Source organism: Lithobates pipiens, unplaced genomic scaffold (assembly GCF_037356315.1).
Source record: "Lithobates pipiens isolate NorthernLeopardFrog02 unplaced genomic scaffold, aLitPip1_a1.2 Scaffold_8, whole genome shotgun sequence".
Taxonomy (NCBI): domain Eukaryota; kingdom Metazoa; phylum Chordata; class Amphibia; order Anura; family Ranidae; genus Lithobates; species Lithobates pipiens.
In genome coordinates, this window is record NW_027507903.1 from 95,531,719 (window position 1) to 95,550,911 (window position 19,193).

The following is a 19,193-nucleotide window of genomic DNA, read 5'->3' on the forward strand; positions in this document are numbered from 1 at the left end:
TGTACCCTTCTCCTGACTGATACCTTTTAACAATGAGATCCCTGTGATGCTTTGGAAGCTCTCTGTGGACCATGGCTTTTGCTGTAAGAATCAACTTAGAAAATGTCAGGAAAGACCTGCTAGAACAACTAAAATGTTATTTGGGGTTAATCAGAGGCACTTTAAATGATGGAAGGTGTGTACTGACTACTATTTAACATGAGTTTGAACAGTTCTACAGTTTATAGCTTATAAAGTTCTGAAATTATTTCTTCGTCCCATTTTTTTATTTATTTTTTGCATCACAGAAACCTGACGTTTTAACAGGGGTGTGTAGACTTTTTTTTTTTTTATATATGCAAGTTTGGATTCCTTTTGAACCGCATCCAATTTGCCTGACATATGAACTGCCAGCCTTCTTTAGCCTTCACAAAAATGTGATGTAGCGGCCGTACGAATTCGCTGCAAATTGAAAAAGAGACCTGTGCTAGGGCAGGGGTCTCAAACTTGCGGCGCTCCAACTGTTGCAAAACTACGTGTGCCATCATGCCTCTGTCTGTGGGAGTCATGTTTGTAACTGTCAGCCTTGCAATGCCTCATGGGACTTGTAGTTTCGCAACATCTGGAGGGCTGCCAGTTTGAGACCCCTGCTATAGGGGAACGCATTTAACTCTCACTATTTTTTTTTGTAAACGAACGAGCGCCCCCTCTTGATCTATACCAGGCAACAAGCCTTAACGTAGGGGTGCCCCCCCAACCATCTTGCCCCAAAGTTGATGGGGACGAGGGCCTCTTCCCAACAACCCTGGCCAGTGGTTGGGGGGGGTCTGTGGGTGGGTGGGGCTTATCAGAATCTGGAAGCCTCCTTTAACAAGGGGCGGCCTCAGATCCCGACACCCCCCCCCCCATTTGAAAAAGTATGGGGTATTGTACCCCTACTCATTCACCCAAAAAAAGTGTAGAAAAAAAAATAGCAGACTGTTTTTGACAATTCCTTTATTACAAAAACAATGTCCCTTGGTGTAGATCCATCATCAATCACAACGCCCGGCCCCACCGCCGACCTGAAAAAAAAAAAAAGAAGCTCTGCCCGTGTTGAAGGCTCTCATCATTTCACATTTCTTAAATAGCATAGGGGCAGGGTCACACGGCGACGGCATCGACCAGGTATGCTGGCAGTTTTTTTTCACAAATCTTTTATTGCCGGAAATGTTTTTTTTACATTTTAGCTGTCAGCGGGGAATCCCACTGACAGCTGATGAGTCCTCCATTGTTAAGGACTCAGTGGGCGGTTTCCCGGCCCGCTCCTTAACCAGCTAATGTTAAAAACACCGGTGGCTGCTGAACAGCTGCTTTGGAAATTAAGGCTGGGTTCACACTGCTGCGGGGGGAGATCCGGATGTGATTCGCACCGCAAATCACATCCGATCTCCGTAGCGATGCGAGTACAGCCATACAGATAGTATGGCTGAATTCGCATCCCTCCCGCAGCAAACTCGCACGGGACCCTTTTTTTGGCCCGCAACAGAATCGGATCGCATGGGGGTTCACACCATGCGATCCGATTCCTGTGCGAGTTGGCAGATCGCACTGCGATATGCGGACGGATCTGGGGGTGTCATTAACATAACATTGACACTCCCAGCCGTCCGCATAGGGCAGTGTGAACTGCCGGCGGGAGGTGTGCGATGCGGGAAAACGCCGCGGATTCGCGACGTTCCCGCATCGCAGCGGTGTGAATCCGGCCTTACAGTGAAAACCAAGGGGAAAATTGCACCGGACATGTGTGAACTTAGCTTTACAATGGACAGTAGATGTTAGAAATAAAACTTCTGAGAACAACAAAACAAAAACTTTTCCCCGATATGCAGTAGAGGAGAAAAGAATGTGTTAGATTTTTGCTGCTATGTTCCTGTTTGGAGAGGTTTATGCTTGCTTTTTGTACTGATGGTGATAATCACTAGGAGAGGAAGGGAGGAGAAAAAATATGGTTTTATATTTGTCACCCAAACAGAAGTTTCTGGTAAATTTTGGGAGATTTCCTTTTTTGTCTCTGGGACAGGAAATGGACATAAATCTCTCCACTGGCAACAAAGAAAGCAAGAAAAAAAAATGGTTGCAATCCTTTCCCCACCGTGTTCAAAACTTGGAGACTGGTTTGGCTGGTTGCTGTGCTTTAGGCTGCTTTCACACTGGGGTGGTATTCAGGCGTTACAGCGCTAAAAATAGCGCCTGTGTAACGCCTGAAAAAAACCGGCCCCTTTAACTCCAGTGTGAAAGCCGGAGGGCTTTCACACTGGAGCGATGCGCTGGCAGGACGGTGAAAAAAGTCCTGCTAGCCGCATCTTTGCAGCGGTGAAGGAGCGGTGTATTCACCACTCCTATACCGCTCCTACCCATTGAAATCAATGGGACACCGCGGCAATACCGCCGGCAAAGCGCCGCTGCAGCGGCGCTTTGCGGGCGGGTTTAACCCCTTTTCGGCCGCTAGCGGGGGTTAAAACCACCCCGCTAGCGCCCGCACACCGCCGCTAAAACGACGGTAAAGCGCCGCTAAAAATAGCGGCGCTTTACCGCCGACGCTGCTCCCGCCCCAGTGTGAAAGCAGCCTAAAGGTGGATTTCTATCTTGCAGCCAAATTGTGATAATGCCTACTTTATATTTGTTACATGTTCCCAATGACATCACATACCATAACTACGTGAATTCAAATTTGCTGCTTATCTTTTTACTCGCTTAAATCCCCCCCCCCCCCCCATGTAATGTTAAGGAGGGGACACTTGGGAAATATTGTTTACTATAAATAACCTTGCCTGTACTGTGCTGGCAGATCTCCATTATCAGTTGTAAACTAGATGTGCTCACTGTATTTCCTAACAAAGAGTTGGGTGGTACATTTCATGTTCAGGTTCTTTAAAGCAATATGCCTAAAAAGTATTCTCTAATAAGCATGTTGGGAGTGCAAGTTATTCTGAACAATTCAAGCTGCATATACAGTCCTATGTAAAAATCTGCTTCAAAGAAACAACTAGAAAGGTTAGAATTTTTTTTTAAAATGACGCAGTGTAAATGGGAACACATAAAATTGTGAGGGTTTGTCAAATTTGACTGCAAAGGTGGAACTACACTTTAAAGTGGAGCTGTAGTCCTCATGATTGTTTTATTTATTTTTTCATATAAAAGCTCCCCCTTGATTAATACGTGTACATTAATATTTGGATACTGTCCTATCTGTCTTCATACTTGTTACTTTTAAATCGGTAATATTGTACCTGATCTCAGAAGCAGGCAGGGACCATCGAGGATGTGGGCATCTGAAGCCCACTTGTCTGTATTTCCAGGATAAAATGTAGCTGGCTACCCAATCTCGTGCCCGCGCAGTAATCCAGCCGTGTCCCAAACACAGCATCTGCACTTCCTCCTGGCAGATCCTGTTTCTCAGATATAGTGCCAAACTCCTCATGATCGTGTAATTTCTGGTTTTGAAACGCTGCAAGATTTCACAATTAGGCTTCCCAAAGACTACTAGGATAGATAATGCAGATATCCCAGGAGTCCAAGGGAATCGCCTAAAGATGAAATCGCTTAGGTGGCCTGGAACCGGAAGTGCTGCCTGTATACCAGAATAAAGGGTATTTAGAGAAATTCTTTATATATATATATATATATATATATATATATATATATATATATATATATATATATATATATATATATAATCTCTGTCCATTTATGACTGTACTGTAGGTGGGCTTTCTGATATAAGCAACATGTAGAAATGGGTGGACCTCCACTTTAAAGCAAGCAAGCACAAATAACCATTAAAGAGGAAGTAAACCCTGATGAGTTTATTTCCTCTTTCATTCCCTGCAAAGGCAAAGAATAATGGACTACTATGCATCGCATAGTAGTCCATTATTTGTCACTTACCTGACACAGGAACCAGCGAAGTCACCGCTGTCCCCTGTAGTCCGGCGCATCCATCTTCTCGGTGGGGTCTCGCAGCTCCGCCGCTGTCATTCGGCGAAGCCGCGATGACGTCGCTCCCGCACATGCGCATGGGAGCCGACATGCGCGGCAGCTCCGTCGTTGAAAATGCCGCGCTCAGTTCGCCTGCGCGTCGCTGTCTACGGCGCACGTGCCGTAGACAGCGGTGCCTGTCTTCGGGCAAATATCTCCTAAACCGTGTTGTAAGGGTTTACAACCACTTTAGAAGGGAACATTTACAGAGAGAAATACACAGGCTGCAATTGCTGACCTACCCCTTTTTTTTTTTTTTTTTTTTTTGAAAATGCAAGTTGCTTGGTTGTTATGTCACTGACCCAGAAGAGGTATGCAGATAAGGATTCTTTAAACTTTGCATTTGTGTGCTTAGTGAATGACAGGTTTTGAGCCATAGACAACTAGGGAACCAGCATTTTCAGAGGAGCTTAGAAGGGGACACTCTGTCTCCTGTGCTATTAGACTGAGACTGTGAATGCTTTGAGTGAGTTCATGAAGATTTCAGCAATCCACTTATGGCATAAAATCAATGTTACTATCATAGGCGTGAGCAGCCTATTGCATTAGCAATACCCCAAAGCTCAAACACGTGTGTGTGAGTGTATATGTAATATATGTAATATATATATATATATATATATATATATATATATATATATATATATATATATATATATATATATATAAAGTTAGTGGCGGTAGGACCCTGTGCTACCTGGAGGATTGCTGGTTTATGCCAGATTTTGGAGAGGCAGGCACACTGATTGCACAGCTGTGTGCTGGGCTATTTAGTTTTGACCTGGCTATGGCTCAGGGTTCCACCCAACAGCCAGGAAGTCTGTGGATGGGAGTCAGGTGGACTCCCATTCCTCTGAGAGGAGTCAGAGGCTGCATGGGTGTAGCAAGAGCATGCATGTCTACAGGAGGCAGACGTACTTGGTGACAGAGCAGCAAGACGCTGATCAGGAGTGAGCTAGGAGAGAGCTTAACTCTAGGAAACCCTTTTGGGTCTGAGGAGCAGATCTAAGGCCTAGGTTAAAGGCCTGAATCAGCCATATGGGAAGAGTGGCAACTCACATTTGAGAAGTTAAAATAGGCATAAATGTAATCCAAGCAACGGGGGAAACATCAGTGAAGTCAGTCCCTCTTTCTTCTAATGGAGGTGCGCCACCAGGTGTGTCATCTTCTCAAACACTGCTGGATGGTGCTCTGCCAGCCGTGGTGGAGTGTGTGTGAACACGAGGTCTGGAGCGCAAGCTGGTATCCAGGAGAAGGGGGATGACGTCAATGGTAGTGCGACATGTTTTTTGAGCGTGCAGGCCATTGGCGGCACCCAAAGGCGCCTCTTCTCCCCTTCTTGTTGTTTCAGTATATTGGGAAAATAGTTTCTGTTCCCCTTGGACTGCTGCCGTAAACGTGGATCATCTCTTCCCCCCCCCCCCTTTGCTCTTTTCCCCTTTTCATTCCCATTATCACCCTGGTTTAATTTTGGACTTCCTTTAATCATATCGATTGAGGATAAAAAAGTCCCCAGTATTTCCTCTTATATCAGGGTTCCCAGAGTCCCCACTTTCATCAAAGTCCCCCTTTATATACATTGTAAGGGGGACTCTGACACAAAGGGGATTTCTTCAGGCTGTGATATAAGGGGTGGGGCTCTGATGTGAGGGGGTCTCTGGTTACCACAGAGTCCACTTAGATCCCACTTACATCAGAGTTCCCCATTACCCCAGAGTCTGTAGCGTTCTCCTTGAAACCAGACAATAAGTATTTCTAAAAGGGGGTCAGGTCAGCCATAGCAGCCCCCTCACAACACAGATTATTTTACTTTATATGACCAGCCCCCTTCCCCAGTATGTGTGAGTATTGATCCCCCCCCTGAGTGATATCCAGCTGTCAGGGATGCTGTAGCCAGAACTATAGAAGTAGCATCGGAAAATGCGGCCGCTTGCCTGCTCACTCCACGATCAGTGGCTGCACTCACCAGAGTTACACAGCCAACTAAATAATAGTCCCATTCACAGAGTAGCAGCGCTGCTGTTATTCATTACCAGAGGCGCCAAAAGAGATCCTGCACATTCTGCTGGCACAAAAATCCTGCGGTGTGTTGGATGTGCCTGGGCATTAGGGTATGCCCAGCCACACCCCGTGCGCACACCTATGGTTACTAGCGCTTGTTACATTCTGTACCAACACTGTGCTTTAAAGATTTTAAATAGATATTAAGTATAAATCTTGACATTATATTTTATATATATATATATATATATATATATATATATATATATAACAATGAATAAAACAGAGTACACAAAATAAACAAGTAGATTTGTCCTAATTCTCAGTTTTCAACATCATATCATATCATTTCAGAGCCTGGTGTCCTGTCTTGGAGGGTCATTGCTAAGTGGACTATGTAGGAAAATGTCCAAAGACATTCGGCACTGTAAAGGAGGCCTCCCCGATCTGGTGGTGTGGAATGTGCAAAAGCAAATCTATAAGGTAAATGGACTTTTTCTTGTTATAATATGGATTATAATCAGGGGTCAAGTCCTGGGGGAAAAAAGTGTGGAACTCCCACCCAAGATCCACTTCCCCACCAAAAAAAATAAATAAGACTTCGGGGCAAGGGGCACATAAGGGCATGGGGCACATCAGGCCATGTGGCAAATCAGGGCACGGGGCACATCAGGCCATGTGGCAAATCAGGGCACGGGGCACATAGCACATCAGGGCACATTATGGGGCACATAGCACATTATGGGGCACATAGCACATCAGGGCACATTATGGGGCACATAGCACATCAGGGCATATTATGGGGCACATAGCCCATTAGGGCATGGTGCACATAGCACATTGGGCACATAGCACATTAGGGCATGGGGCACATTAGGGCATGGGGCACATAGCACATTAGGGCATGGGGCACATAGCACATCAGGGGATCTTACTAGCCCGCATGCAGAGTAGCGCAGGAAGCGTTTGTCTGTAGTAAGTTTTCTCTCATGTCACGCAGCGCTGCTCGCTCCCCAGTGGTCCCTCCTTTCTTCTTGTCTATCCCAGATAATGTCACAAACCAATGGGAATAGACAAGAAGAGAGGAGGGGCCACTGGGGAGCAAGCAGCGCTGCGTGACATGAGAGAAAACTTACTACAGACAGGCGCTTCCTGCATTGCTCTGCATCCATCTCGACATTCGGCTCAGGTGGCTCTAGTCCTGCAAAGGGAACTGCATTCCTGCTGTGAAAAAAGTGCAGGGACGCTGTTCCCACGCGTTCCCGCAGGACTCGAGCCCCGATTATAATTATTATTTAACCACTTGCTTACTGGGCACTTAAACCCCCCTCCTGCCCAGACCAATTTTCAGCTTTTGGCGCTGATGCACTTTGAATGACAATTGCGCGGCCATACAACACTGTACCCAAATGAAATTTTTATCATTTTTTTCCCACAAATAGAGCTTTCTTTTAGTGGTATTTAATTACAGCTGGGAGTTTTATTTTTTGCTAAACAAACAAAAAAAAACATGCAAAATAAAAAAAAATTTAAAATCATGTTTCATAGTTTGTTATAAAATTTTGCAAACAGGTCATTTTTCTCCTTCATTGAAATGCGCCGATGAGGTGGCACTGATAGGCTGGTGGGCACTGATAGGCACAGATAAGGCAGTACTGATGGGCACAGATAAGGTGGCACTGATGGGCAAATATAGGCACAGATAAGATGGCACGGATGGGTGGCACTAAGGGGCACTGATAGGTACCACTGATAGATGGACTGATGGGCACTGATAGGTGGCTCTGATAGGTGGTACTGATGGGCACTGGTAGATGACACTGATGGGCATGGATATCTGGCACTGGGGTGCAGCACTGTTGTTGAGGAAGATTGTGGGCACTGATGGGGGGCACTTTTTTAATATTTAGGTGGCACTGGCAGGGGGCAGGCAGGCAGGTACTGATGAGCTGGCCGTGATCGGGACTGACGTCCCTCTCACGGCCGCCGGTGATAGCCGAGAAAAATAGCCGATTACCGGCTCTGTTGTGTCACATGATCAGCTGTCATTGGCTGACAGCTGATCACGTGTTAAGGGGTCAGGATCGACCCCTTGCTCCGATCCGTGATCAGGCGAGTCTCATAGACTCGCCGATCACAGAGCACGCCACGCGCGCACCTCGTGCATGGGACGACGTCAATAGAAGTAGTCCCGGCAAAGCAGGTCCGCACTGTAGCCGTCATTCGGCTATAGCGTGGATCTCTAGTGATTAAAGTGATTGTAAACCCCTGAAATAAAAGAAGCATAACCTTCTATGGTGTGTACGCGCCTCAACCCAAAGCACCTAGTTTGATTTATTTTCTCTCTCATTCTTCTATCTGCATGAGTCACTTCAGAAAGCCTATGCCAGGAAAGGGCTGCCCTCCTCCCCTTCCAGTACGCACATAGTAGGTTATTGACTTCTTCAGCTGTGCATGTTTCCCTATGAGACTGGGTAGAGGACTCTGATTACACTCAGCTCTATGCTGTGCAGTGTGTGACATCAGTTCCCCACCCCCTGCCTTCTGGATGTGGGAATTGCTGTGTAAATTCTGCACTTAGAATGGCTGTAGGAGAGAGAGGGCTGCAGATAAACACGTACAATTTATGTAGGAGGATTTGTTTCATCTCTGTGTATCACCTGAGGCTAATCACTTCAATGGGTATATGGAAGGGTTTACAACCACTTTAATAAAGTGCATTATTGTTGTGATGAGCCAGATTGAGGTAAAATACTGTGCTGTAAAATGACCACTTCTGTACTATATATATGCAGTTTGGAATAGAATTTATGCCATAGCTCTGTCAGCTTTCTCATTTATACTTCCCTTTCTAGTAGTTTTGTAGTGCACTGCTACCATGGTTTGCCCACACTGTAGTAACCAAGTCTAACACTGTGTATATTATACGTTGTATTACATTGTGTGCCACTAGATGTCACAATTCAAATGAACACTCCTTCTAATACAGGGAAAGGGGTTTCTGGTGACAACGTGGAAAATGCCTTAGGTAAAGGAATAAAGTGATGTATATCTTTTGGAACTGTACATCCTCCCTACCATGAATTTAAGTGTTGATATAGAAGCAAATTCATCATTTAGGATATTTTAAATTACACACTAATCATCAGGACTTTGTCCTTATTCTAAAAACCTTTTTTTTTTTATAGTTAATGTTCTTTCCCTGAAAACAGATTATTAGAGGCCGTGATGTATCTGTGTGATACAGAGCTTTATCACTTGTCTAAATTAGGTAAAAACAAAAATGCAACTAAGGCAAGACATGGATGACACTTAAAGCGGACCTTTCCCCTCTTTCCCTAAATTTCATATCAGCATGCACCTCTGCATGTCGATGTGAAATCGGCTAACACCTTTTATTTTCATCCCAATTCACATCTACAGTATGTTAATTGGTTGCATTTTGAACTTCATACGATTCGCATGACGTGAAATATCCTTTGTATCTATTGTAATTGTTCAAATATATGCAGTGCAAATTGGAAAAAAAAAGTCCTGAATGTTTTCTGAGCACTGCAGAGCGGTTCCAGTGTGAAGTACAAGCTCATTGACGTTGATGGAAAGGCTTCTGAATTGTACATCATCAGTTTTGAACATGATATTAGCTATTTTTTTTCTATTTCCCTCCCTCCTCTCCTGAGTTGTTAAGGAGCAGGCCAGCAAATTGGCCGCTGCATCCTCAGCAACCCTTGACTCGTCCCCAGATTCCCCGCTGACAGTTGAATGTAAACAAAAGAATTGCCGGCAATTAAAATTGAACAAAAAAAAACAGCGTGGGGAGAGCAGAGACCATGAAGCTATTAACCGCCCGTGTGCCATAGGTTCAGAGACAGGAATAAGATGGGTGAGCTGGCAGTGAAGATTTTCCAGGATCCAGATGCTTGCATGATATGGGACATCCTTCATTACAGGTAAGTAATGCGACAAAATCCCATGACTATCAGTAAGTTAGCCCCATTAACAGCAACTGTGAATGCATCCTTGGAGCCCTTTCAACTGGGACGGGTGGGCGGTAGCAGTAAATCACTACTAGCTTTAGCTGCACTTTACTGCTGTTATACGCGCGTCTTGCGCCGCTATTCAAGTGGGATCGGGGCACTTTCAAAATCGCTGCTGCCAAGCGTTTTGGCAGGGCTGCCCATGCATTCCAATGGGCAGGGGCAGGACTTTTTCTAATGTCCTGCAAGCACATCGCCTTGAGCTTGCTCGGGCTTTCATACTGGGACTACAGATGAGGCATTTTTCAAGCACTTTACAGGTGTTATTTTTAGCGCTAAAGCGCCTGAAAAACACATTCAGTGTGAAAGGGGTCTTAAGCTGGGTACACACTGGCTGAAAATCGGCACCAGGGTACAGCTCTCTGTTTTACAGAAGCCAACCTTACGCCAAACGAACATGCTGGCAAACCAGCATTCAATCCAGGTATTCTGGCACAAAGGCACAGTGGGGAGATCGCCACACTAACATTGCATTTGTTAGTGCGGCGATCTCTGTTTTTATTCGTTCATCTGTCTAGGTTGAGTGAAATCCCAGCTTTAACTTATTAAAATGACAAAAAACATTTTATAGGAGTAAGGTGAGAAACGTAGAGTCCAATGGGCACATAATATGACAGTTATGTGAACTGATTGGATAAGTCTGTATTAGCTCATAGATGACACAGCCAGTCCTTCTGTAAGACACTTTGATAAGTAAGATTAACACAACTTCTGTAAAAAAATATCTACTTTTATAGGGCTTCCACGGAAATTCTGATATTTATAGAAAACAATAATAAAAAATATCTGACTCTTGTGCCGCTAACTGTATAGCAAATACATTTTATTACACATCAGAATTTCTGTGTTAGCCCTATAAAATTATATTATATAAGTTGTGTTGAGTTTTTCTGCTGCGGGCTCTGAATTTATTATTTATTTTAAGGTAATCATGCAAGCGTGGGCTTTGAGGTCTGTTTTCAAATTCGAGGGTTATTCCGATAAATAAGGTTGTTTTTTATTTTTATTTTTTTCTTTCTTTTTGCATAACATGTACAGACTGCTGATCTCTCACATGGCAACCTACTTCCCCAGGACAGGGGGGGGGGGGGGGGGTGGTTAGGTCACTGAATACACCAGTGTGCAGTAATATGCTTCAACCAATCAGTATTCCATTACAGTGTAGCTGTTGAAGTCCTATAGGTTGCATGGATTATTGATTTACAGTATGTTATTTCATAAATCATTTGTAATGACAGTGGTGTTGATATGTTAGAAGTATACTATGGGAAGTAACTCACTTATACAGTGATCAGTGCTATAAAAATGCACTGATTACTGTATACATGTCACTGGCAGGGAAAGGGTTAACACTAGGGGGGGCGATCAAGTGGTTAACTGTGTTCCCTATGTGTGTGTTCTAACTGTGAGGGATGGGACTGACTATAGGAGATGAGAGATCATTGTTCCCAACTCGTAGGAACTCACAATCTCTCTCCTCTCAGAACTGGGATGTGTGTGTTTACACACACGTCCCTGTTCTGCCTCTCGTGCCCGGTGGTCACGAGCATTGGCACCCCTTTCTGTGCAGTGTGCACGCCTGCTATCCCGCTTAAAGGGGCCAACTTATAGCTACGACTGTTTGCGGGATTGTGCCACCCTGCCGCAGTATAATGACGGCGGCTGGTCAGCAAGTGGTTAATGCACATACTATGATAGTTTTCCTCTTCCTTGATGCGCTGTGTAGAGTATTTTTCTTTATGAAGACTTCATGTCCTTAATAGAGATCTGCTGGGTGAAAACTACACACACTGTCATTGCTGAAATGCTTTGTTTTCAGTTCTTTAAACAAAAGTATGAAGCCTGTGATTTTGGTAAAACAGATCCAAATATTTCTACTGGGCCACTGACTAAAAGTATTGAAGGCCTACAAATATCATGTCAGCCAGCCAGACAATTAGTATTATCAAGGTCTACAAACAGGTTTCCAATAACTACTTGCCTATCAGGCTATTTTGACATTTCACACACACACACACGTCCAAATTTTTATTTTTTTTGCTAGAAACTTACTTTAAACCCCCAAGCATATATTTTCTGAAAGCAGAGGCCCTGCCCCCTCCCTCCCAGTCCTTTTAAAAGTGATCAGGCACCTATAAAGCCATTCCGATCATGTTTACCTGAAAGCCATTCGCCAGCTGAAAACATGGATACCAGCCGGGAGATAACCACTTCCATCCGAGGATATACAGGTACGTCCTAAACTTTGAAAGTGGTTAAAGTGGTTGTAAAGCCTTACAATCCACTTTATTACTACAGGTAAGGCTTACCTGTAGCTACCCTGGATATCTACTAAACCTGCACGGTTTAGGAGATATCCAATGTGCCGACGTCATCATATGCTATGCATACTAGCTCATTATGCCTTTGTCTTGCAAGTTTTTTTTTTTTTTTTACTGGGTTTACAACCCCTTTAACCACTTGCTTACTGGGCACTTAAACCCCCCTCAGTCCCAGACCAATTTTCAGCTTTCAGCGCTGATGCACTTTGAGTGACAATTACGCGGGCATACAACACTGTACCCAAATGAAATTTTTATCATTTTTTTCCCACAAATAGAGCTTTCTTTTGGTGGTATTTAGTTACAGCTGGGAGTTTTATTTTTTGCTAAACAAACAAAAAAAGATGCAAAAAAAAAAAAATCATGTTTTAATAGTTTGTTATAAAATTTTGCAAACGGATCATTTTTCTCCTTCATTGAAGTGCGCTGATTAGGCGGCACTGATAGGCTGCATTGGTGGGCACTGATGGGCTGCATTGGTGGGCACTGATGGGCTGCATTGGTGGGCACTGATGGGCTGCATTGGTGGGCACTGATAGGCACAGTTAAGGCGGCACTAATAGGCACAGATAAGGCGGCACCGATGGGCACAGATAAGGCGGCACTGATGGGCAAAGATGGGCACAGATAAGATGGCACGGATGGGTGGCACGGATAAGTGGCACGGATGGGCACTGATAGGTACCACAGATAGATGGGACTGATGGGCACTGATAGGTGGCTCTGATAGGTGGCACTGCTGGGCACTGATGGGCGGCACTGCTGGGCACAGATGGGCGGCACTGCTGGGCACTGATGGGCGGCACTGGGGTGCAGCACCTTTGAGGCAGATTGGGTGGCACTGTGGGTGGCACTGTGGGTGGCACTGACGGAGGGCACTTACTTTTGCTTTTATTTTACTTCAGGATGGCACTGCGGGAGGCAGGTGGGCACAGGCAGGTGGCAGGTGGTCCCTTGTATTGATGGCCGTGATCGGGACTGATGTCCCGATCACGGCCGCCGGTGATCGGCTTTTTTTTTCTCTGACAGCGCGAGGAGGAATAATAGCCGATTACCGGCTCCGTTCTATCACATGATCAGCTGTCATTGGCTGACAGCTGATCACGTGATAAGGGGTCGGGATCGACCCCTTACACGGATCGGTGATCAGGCGAGTCTCACGGACTCGCCGATCACAGAGCGCGCCGCGCGCGCCCCTCAGGGGGCGCGCAGGCCGCTCGTAACCGGGACGACGTCAATAGACGTAGTCCCGGAAATGTAGGTCCGCGCTAATGCCGTCATTTGGCAATAGCGCGGATCTGTAGTGGTTAAAGATTGTTTTTTTATTTTCTGCTTCAATCATATTTATTGTTTTCAAGCAAGAGGAACAAATAGGCTCATAGCATGCCTACACAGGGGCTCAGTTATTCAAACACAGGCTTAAATGTGGTAAAACCATCATAATTTCAGAACACATAACCAAAGCCACTGGAGTGCTAAAACAAAAAAACAAGATGGAGAAAGCCTCCAAGGCCAGGACTTCACCCTCCTGGGACAGAAATACCCTAAGAAAGAGAAGAGGGGCGGCAGAAGGAGAGAGGAGAAGAAATGGGGAAGGGTGGAACTCCATAAACCTGGAAACCGCATGCTGCGATTGTAAGTGGCCAGAACAGGCCGAATAAAGTGAGCCAGAATAAGAAATCCAAGGTTTCTCAACTTTGAGGAATTTAGAGCGTGAATCTTTCAGAATATTTGACATTTGCTTGTTAAGCATCAGAGAGGTCATATGGCTTTTCACACCCTGAAAAGCAAGCGTTTGGGTTGTCCGGGCCTGAGCAGTGGTCAGTTTGCCCAAAATAAAAAGGTAGAAGGCCAAATTTTGGTTGGTGGGCAAAAAGCCAGGTACGGGGCAATTCAATAAAGCCAGCGTTGGCATCCTTGACTCAAATCAATCTGCTCTGTATATTTCTTCTAGATAAGTGACTTGGTGTTGAAGCCACTCGATCCATATGACAGTCAGAATACACACTGATTTCGGTTTTTTTCTTTTTTTCAAGAGGTAATCAATGGCAGCTCTTAGGTTTCATTAAAGCTGATCTCCAGGTTTCATACAAAGCTTCTCTAATTTGCGAGGTTGGTGGATGACATCACAAACTCTGCCGAAGCATTGTATGTAGTCATTGTATACAAAGCCTCCTCTGAATAGTTGGAACAGTACTCAGCCCAACTCATTTCTTCTTGTCCCACTGGCGGAACACATCGCTGTATACAGTGCTTCCAGCTCCTGCAACTGTTAGTGAAGTAAACAGTTCATTTGGACCAGCTTGCTCCAAACAAACTCATTAGAATTAAATAAACCTAGAGGTCAGTTTTTTTTTTCTGTTTTAAAAGGTGAAAACCTCAGGTGTGTTTTTTTTTTTTTTTTTTTTTGACGTCTGTTTTCCAGTCAGGTTACTTCATTGTCTGTCCTGGTAAGTATTCTTTGTGGGAATGAAAGCCCAACAATTTGAGTCATTGGAACAGGAATAGAGTTTAAAAAAAATAAATAAAATAAAAAAAACTCCAAAAAGGATGCATTTTCTGGGGCCAATTAGAAAAGATTTTCCTCTTACTTCTGGCTGTCTACAGGACTGAAAGTGAACAAAAATTCCCCACATTGGGGGATGGAAGGAAATGCACTGTCAGATATTTTAAATATTCAATATGTTTTTAAAAACATTCTATCTATAAATAATTATTTTAATTTTTTTTTGAGGAAATCTACAGTAACTATTTTTCATTTTTCCAGCTTCTCTTCTTGTACTTATTTTTTTTTTTTTTATATATATACACACAACTGTGCTTTATTCTGTACCCTGATGTCCATGTGTTGTTTGTTACAGATAGTAGAGGTGAAGGGGCCAACTGATCGTCTGTCACACAAGCAGATGGTTTGGTTGCATGAACTGAAGAAAATGGGGGCAGACACAGAAGTGTGTCATGTTGTTGCCATTGGATCAAAGAGTAACAGATTTAATTAAAATGTCACAAAAAATTTATATTTCATTTCCTAATAAAATGTTCTTTCTCATTTGGCTCCTGTCTTCCTAAGGTTTATGTACAGTATCTCACAAAAGTGAGTACACCCCTCACATTTTTGTAAATATTTTATTATATCTTTTTATGTGACAATACTGCAGAAATCACACTTTGCTACAATGTAACGTAGTGAGTGTACAGCTTTTATTGTAGAACAATGTATATTTGCTCTCCCCTTAAAATAACTCACACAGCCATTGATGTTTTGGAAGCTCAATAGGGTTTAGGTCTGGAGACAAGCTTGGCCAGTCCATCACCTTTAACCTCAGCTTCTTTAGCAAGGCAGTGGTCATCTTGGAGATGTATTTGGGGTCGTTATGTTGGAATACCGCCCTGCAGCCCAGTCTGCTTCAGTATGTCACAGTACATGTTGGCATTAATGGATGAACTGTAGCTCCCTAGTGCTGGTGTCCTATCATATAGAGTCCCCCATCGGATAGTGTCCCCTGTGTACTGCACATGCGCAGTACACAGTACACACAGATTCCGAAAATAGCCGTAGATGAACATCGCCTGCGCCGTGAGTCCAGGTTCTAGCCCCACCATCCAAGTGGACATAGAGTTGGAATATAAAAGAGCCGAGCGAGGCCGAGCCCGCAAGGGGCACTATAATATCGCCAGCCCTATGTCTACTTGGATGGTGGGGCTACCACCTCGACTCACGGCGCAGGCGCCGTTCATCTTCGGAGATTTTCCGAAGCTTCCTCTGCTCCGTGCTGCGCATGCGCAGTATGGGGCGGACAGTATGAACGAATTAATGAAATACTTGTATAGCGCACAATGCGAACTGAATCGCCTCTAGATCAGTATCAGATGCCAGAACACCGGCAGCCCCAGACCATGACACTCCCACCACCATGCTTGACTGTAGGCAAGACACACTTTTCTTTGTACTCCTCACCTGGTTGCCACCACACACGCTTGACACCATCTGAACCAAATAAGTTTATATTGGTCTCATCAGACCACAGGTCATGGTTCCAGTAATATATTTTCTTAGTCTGCTTGTCTTCAGCAAACTATTTGCAGCCTGTCTTGTGCATCATCATTAGAAGAGGCATCCTTTTGGGACAACAGCCACACAGACCAATTTGATGCAATGTATGGTCTGAGTACTGACCCCACCCATTCAACTTCTGCAGCAATGCTGGCATCACTCATACGTCTATTTCCCGAAGACAACCTCTGGCTATGACGCTGAGTACGTGCACTCAACTCCGACCATGGGGAGGCCTGTTCTAAATGGAACCTGCCTGGTTAAACCATTGGTCTTAGCCACCATGCTGCAGCTCAGTTTTAGGGTCTTGCCAATCTTCTTATAGCCTAGGCCAGGGATATGCAATTAGCGGACCTCCAGCTGTTGCAGAACTACAAGTCCCATGAGGCCTAGCAAGACTCTGACAGCCACAAGCATGACACCCAAAGGCATGATGGGACTTTTAGTTTTGCAACAGCTGGAGGTCCACTAATTGCTTACCCCTGGCCTAGGCCATCTTTACGTAGAGCAACAATTATTTTTTTCAGAGTTCTTTGCCAGAAGGTGCCATTTGGAATGACCAGTGTGAGAGCGATTAATGCCAAATTTAACACACCTGCGACCCTGTAACACTGAGTCACATGACACCAGGGAGGGAAAATGGCTAATTGGGCCCAATTTCGACATTTTCACTCAGGGGTGTACTCACTTTTGTTGCCTGCAGTTTAGACATTAATGGCTGTGTGTTGAGTTATTTTGAGGGGACAGTAAATTTACACTCTTATACAAGCTGTACACTCACTACTTTATATTGTAACAAAGTGTAATTTCTTCAGTGTTTTCACATGAAAAGGAATAATAAAATATTTACAAAAATGTGAGGTGATACTGTATCCATGTTCAGCCATACAAGCAAGTTCCTTGTTGTCAGTGTTGAGTTTTCCTGAAACTAAGGATGCTAACAAATGCTTCAAGTGGACATGCTAGTCAGATCTGAAAGTGTAGTCCTGGTTATGAGTTTCTTCCACAATCACATGTAGGGTACCAGTTTACCCAATTCAAAGAAAGCCATCATATTTTTTATTTATTTTTTCCTTAGGGCCAATGCTTTGATCACAAACCTAGAACATGCATGGCCCAGACTTCACCTGCTAGTTCAATGTCTGTACCACACCAGTCAGCAGAACTGTGATTGGCAGTGTTGTATTTGTCACCAGTTTCTCTTTGAAATCACCTATTTGCTGAAATTCTGTCAGCAGCAATTGGTCAACCATATAATTGTTAAAGTGGAATTATAGCCTAATCTATCTAGCCTTGTAATGAAAAACAAAATCACTATACTTACCTGTTTTGCAGCGGCTCTTGTCCCAGGCTTAGGTGGGAGCTAACAGAAGCACCTTAGTAACTTTATGAGTGATATCAATGCCCAGGCATTTCCCTGCCATTGTCGGCTTTCTCCTGCACAGAGTGTGCTGGTGGAGAACAGACCGGCTGTAGAATAGGTAAGTATAGCAATATTTTTTTTTTCCCTTACAGGGCTATATTGATTAGACTAAAGCCTCGCACGCACGGTACAATTGTTGGCCAACCGAGCGTCTGATTTTTGGTTGTGGGCCAGGATCTTGTCTTGCATACTAAACGATACACAATTGACATGCAACAAACACGAACGTAGTGACATACAACAAGGAATTTCAGCTCTTGAGCACCACCCTTTGGGCCACTTCTGCTAATTTTGTGTTTGGTGAGCACTGATTCCCAGCATGCGTGTTTGTACTTTCAACTTTTGTGTACTGACCATCCAAAAATCTGACAACAGACCGTTGTCCAATGGAAATTTACTAGCCTGCCATCCAACATTTGTTGGCTGAAAGTTGAGCAACAATTGTCAAAAATGAGCGTACCAACGGTCAGATTTTAGTAAACAGACAATCCCCTGCTAACAATCGCATTGTGTGTATGAGGCTTTAGAATGTGGCTGAGAGTAAGTTTTGCCTTACCTTCCATTTTAAGGCCAGGAGTTCAGTTTCCCACTCTATTTTGCAAAATAAGGCACAATAAAAAAATTATACAATCTGAAAAATTATGCTGGAGTACTAATTGCACCTCAATGTTTCCTGGAAAGCTTAAAAGCAGTATTAAGCTCCAAAATTTTATATATATAAAAAAAAAGCTATATGAATTTTTTTTTTTGAGGAAACAAATCCAGACAATCACATTGTCTGATTTTTGAAAGAATTTATTTGCAAATTATGGTGGAAAATAACCACGTCCAGAGCATGAAGGGCCACCTCCTTAGGACACAGATGGTAACACAATGTCCTCATTGATATGAAAAGCCGAGACCACTTTCGGCAGAAAAGACGGTTGCGGACGCAACACCACCTTATCCTTGTGGATAACCAGATATGGCGACTTTCAGGACAAAGCTGCCAGTTCCCAAACCCTCCTGGCTGATGTGAAGGCCACTAGAAAGACCACTGCCTGGGAAAAAGAGTCAACAGGGGAATCTCCCTGATATTTTCAAACAGCGTTTTTTGAAGCGCTGATAACACCAGGTTCAAATCCCACGGGGGTAACGGTGGACGCACCGGAGGGACTACATGTCGCACCCACTGAACAAAGGTACTCACTAATGAGTGAGACGCCAGGGGTCGCTGGAAAAAAAAAACAGCCAAGGCTGAAATTTGCCCCTTAATGGTGCTTAACACCAATTTCTGGTCTACTCCCTGCTGAAGAAACAGCAGGATCCTGGATATGGAAAAGGAGCGCAGATGCCATCCTTTCTCCTCACACATGGAG

At 44.2% G+C, this 19,193-nt stretch overlaps 1 protein-coding gene across 6 annotated transcripts in view; it reads left to right on the top strand.

The window, feature by feature from the left end:
• Positions 1 to 15,407, top strand: part of FAN1 (FANCD2 and FANCI associated nuclease 1) — a 58,602-nt gene extending 43,195 nt beyond the window's left edge. For 5 of the 6 annotated variants that reach the window (XM_077470361.1, XM_077470363.1, XM_077470362.1 and 2 more), the window contains 2 exons: positions 6,355 to 6,483; positions 15,220 to 15,407. In XM_077470361.1, coding sequence (XP_077326487.1) covers positions 6,355 to 6,483; positions 15,220 to 15,357 — 267 coding nt within the window. In that variant the 3' untranslated portion in view covers positions 15,358 to 15,407. Of the gene's footprint in view, positions 1 to 6,354; positions 6,484 to 9,860; positions 9,951 to 15,219 lie in introns of all 6 variants that reach the window. The other variant, XR_013270427.1, reaches the window with a different exon arrangement.
• Positions 15,408 to 19,193: the final 3,786 nt, after the last annotated feature.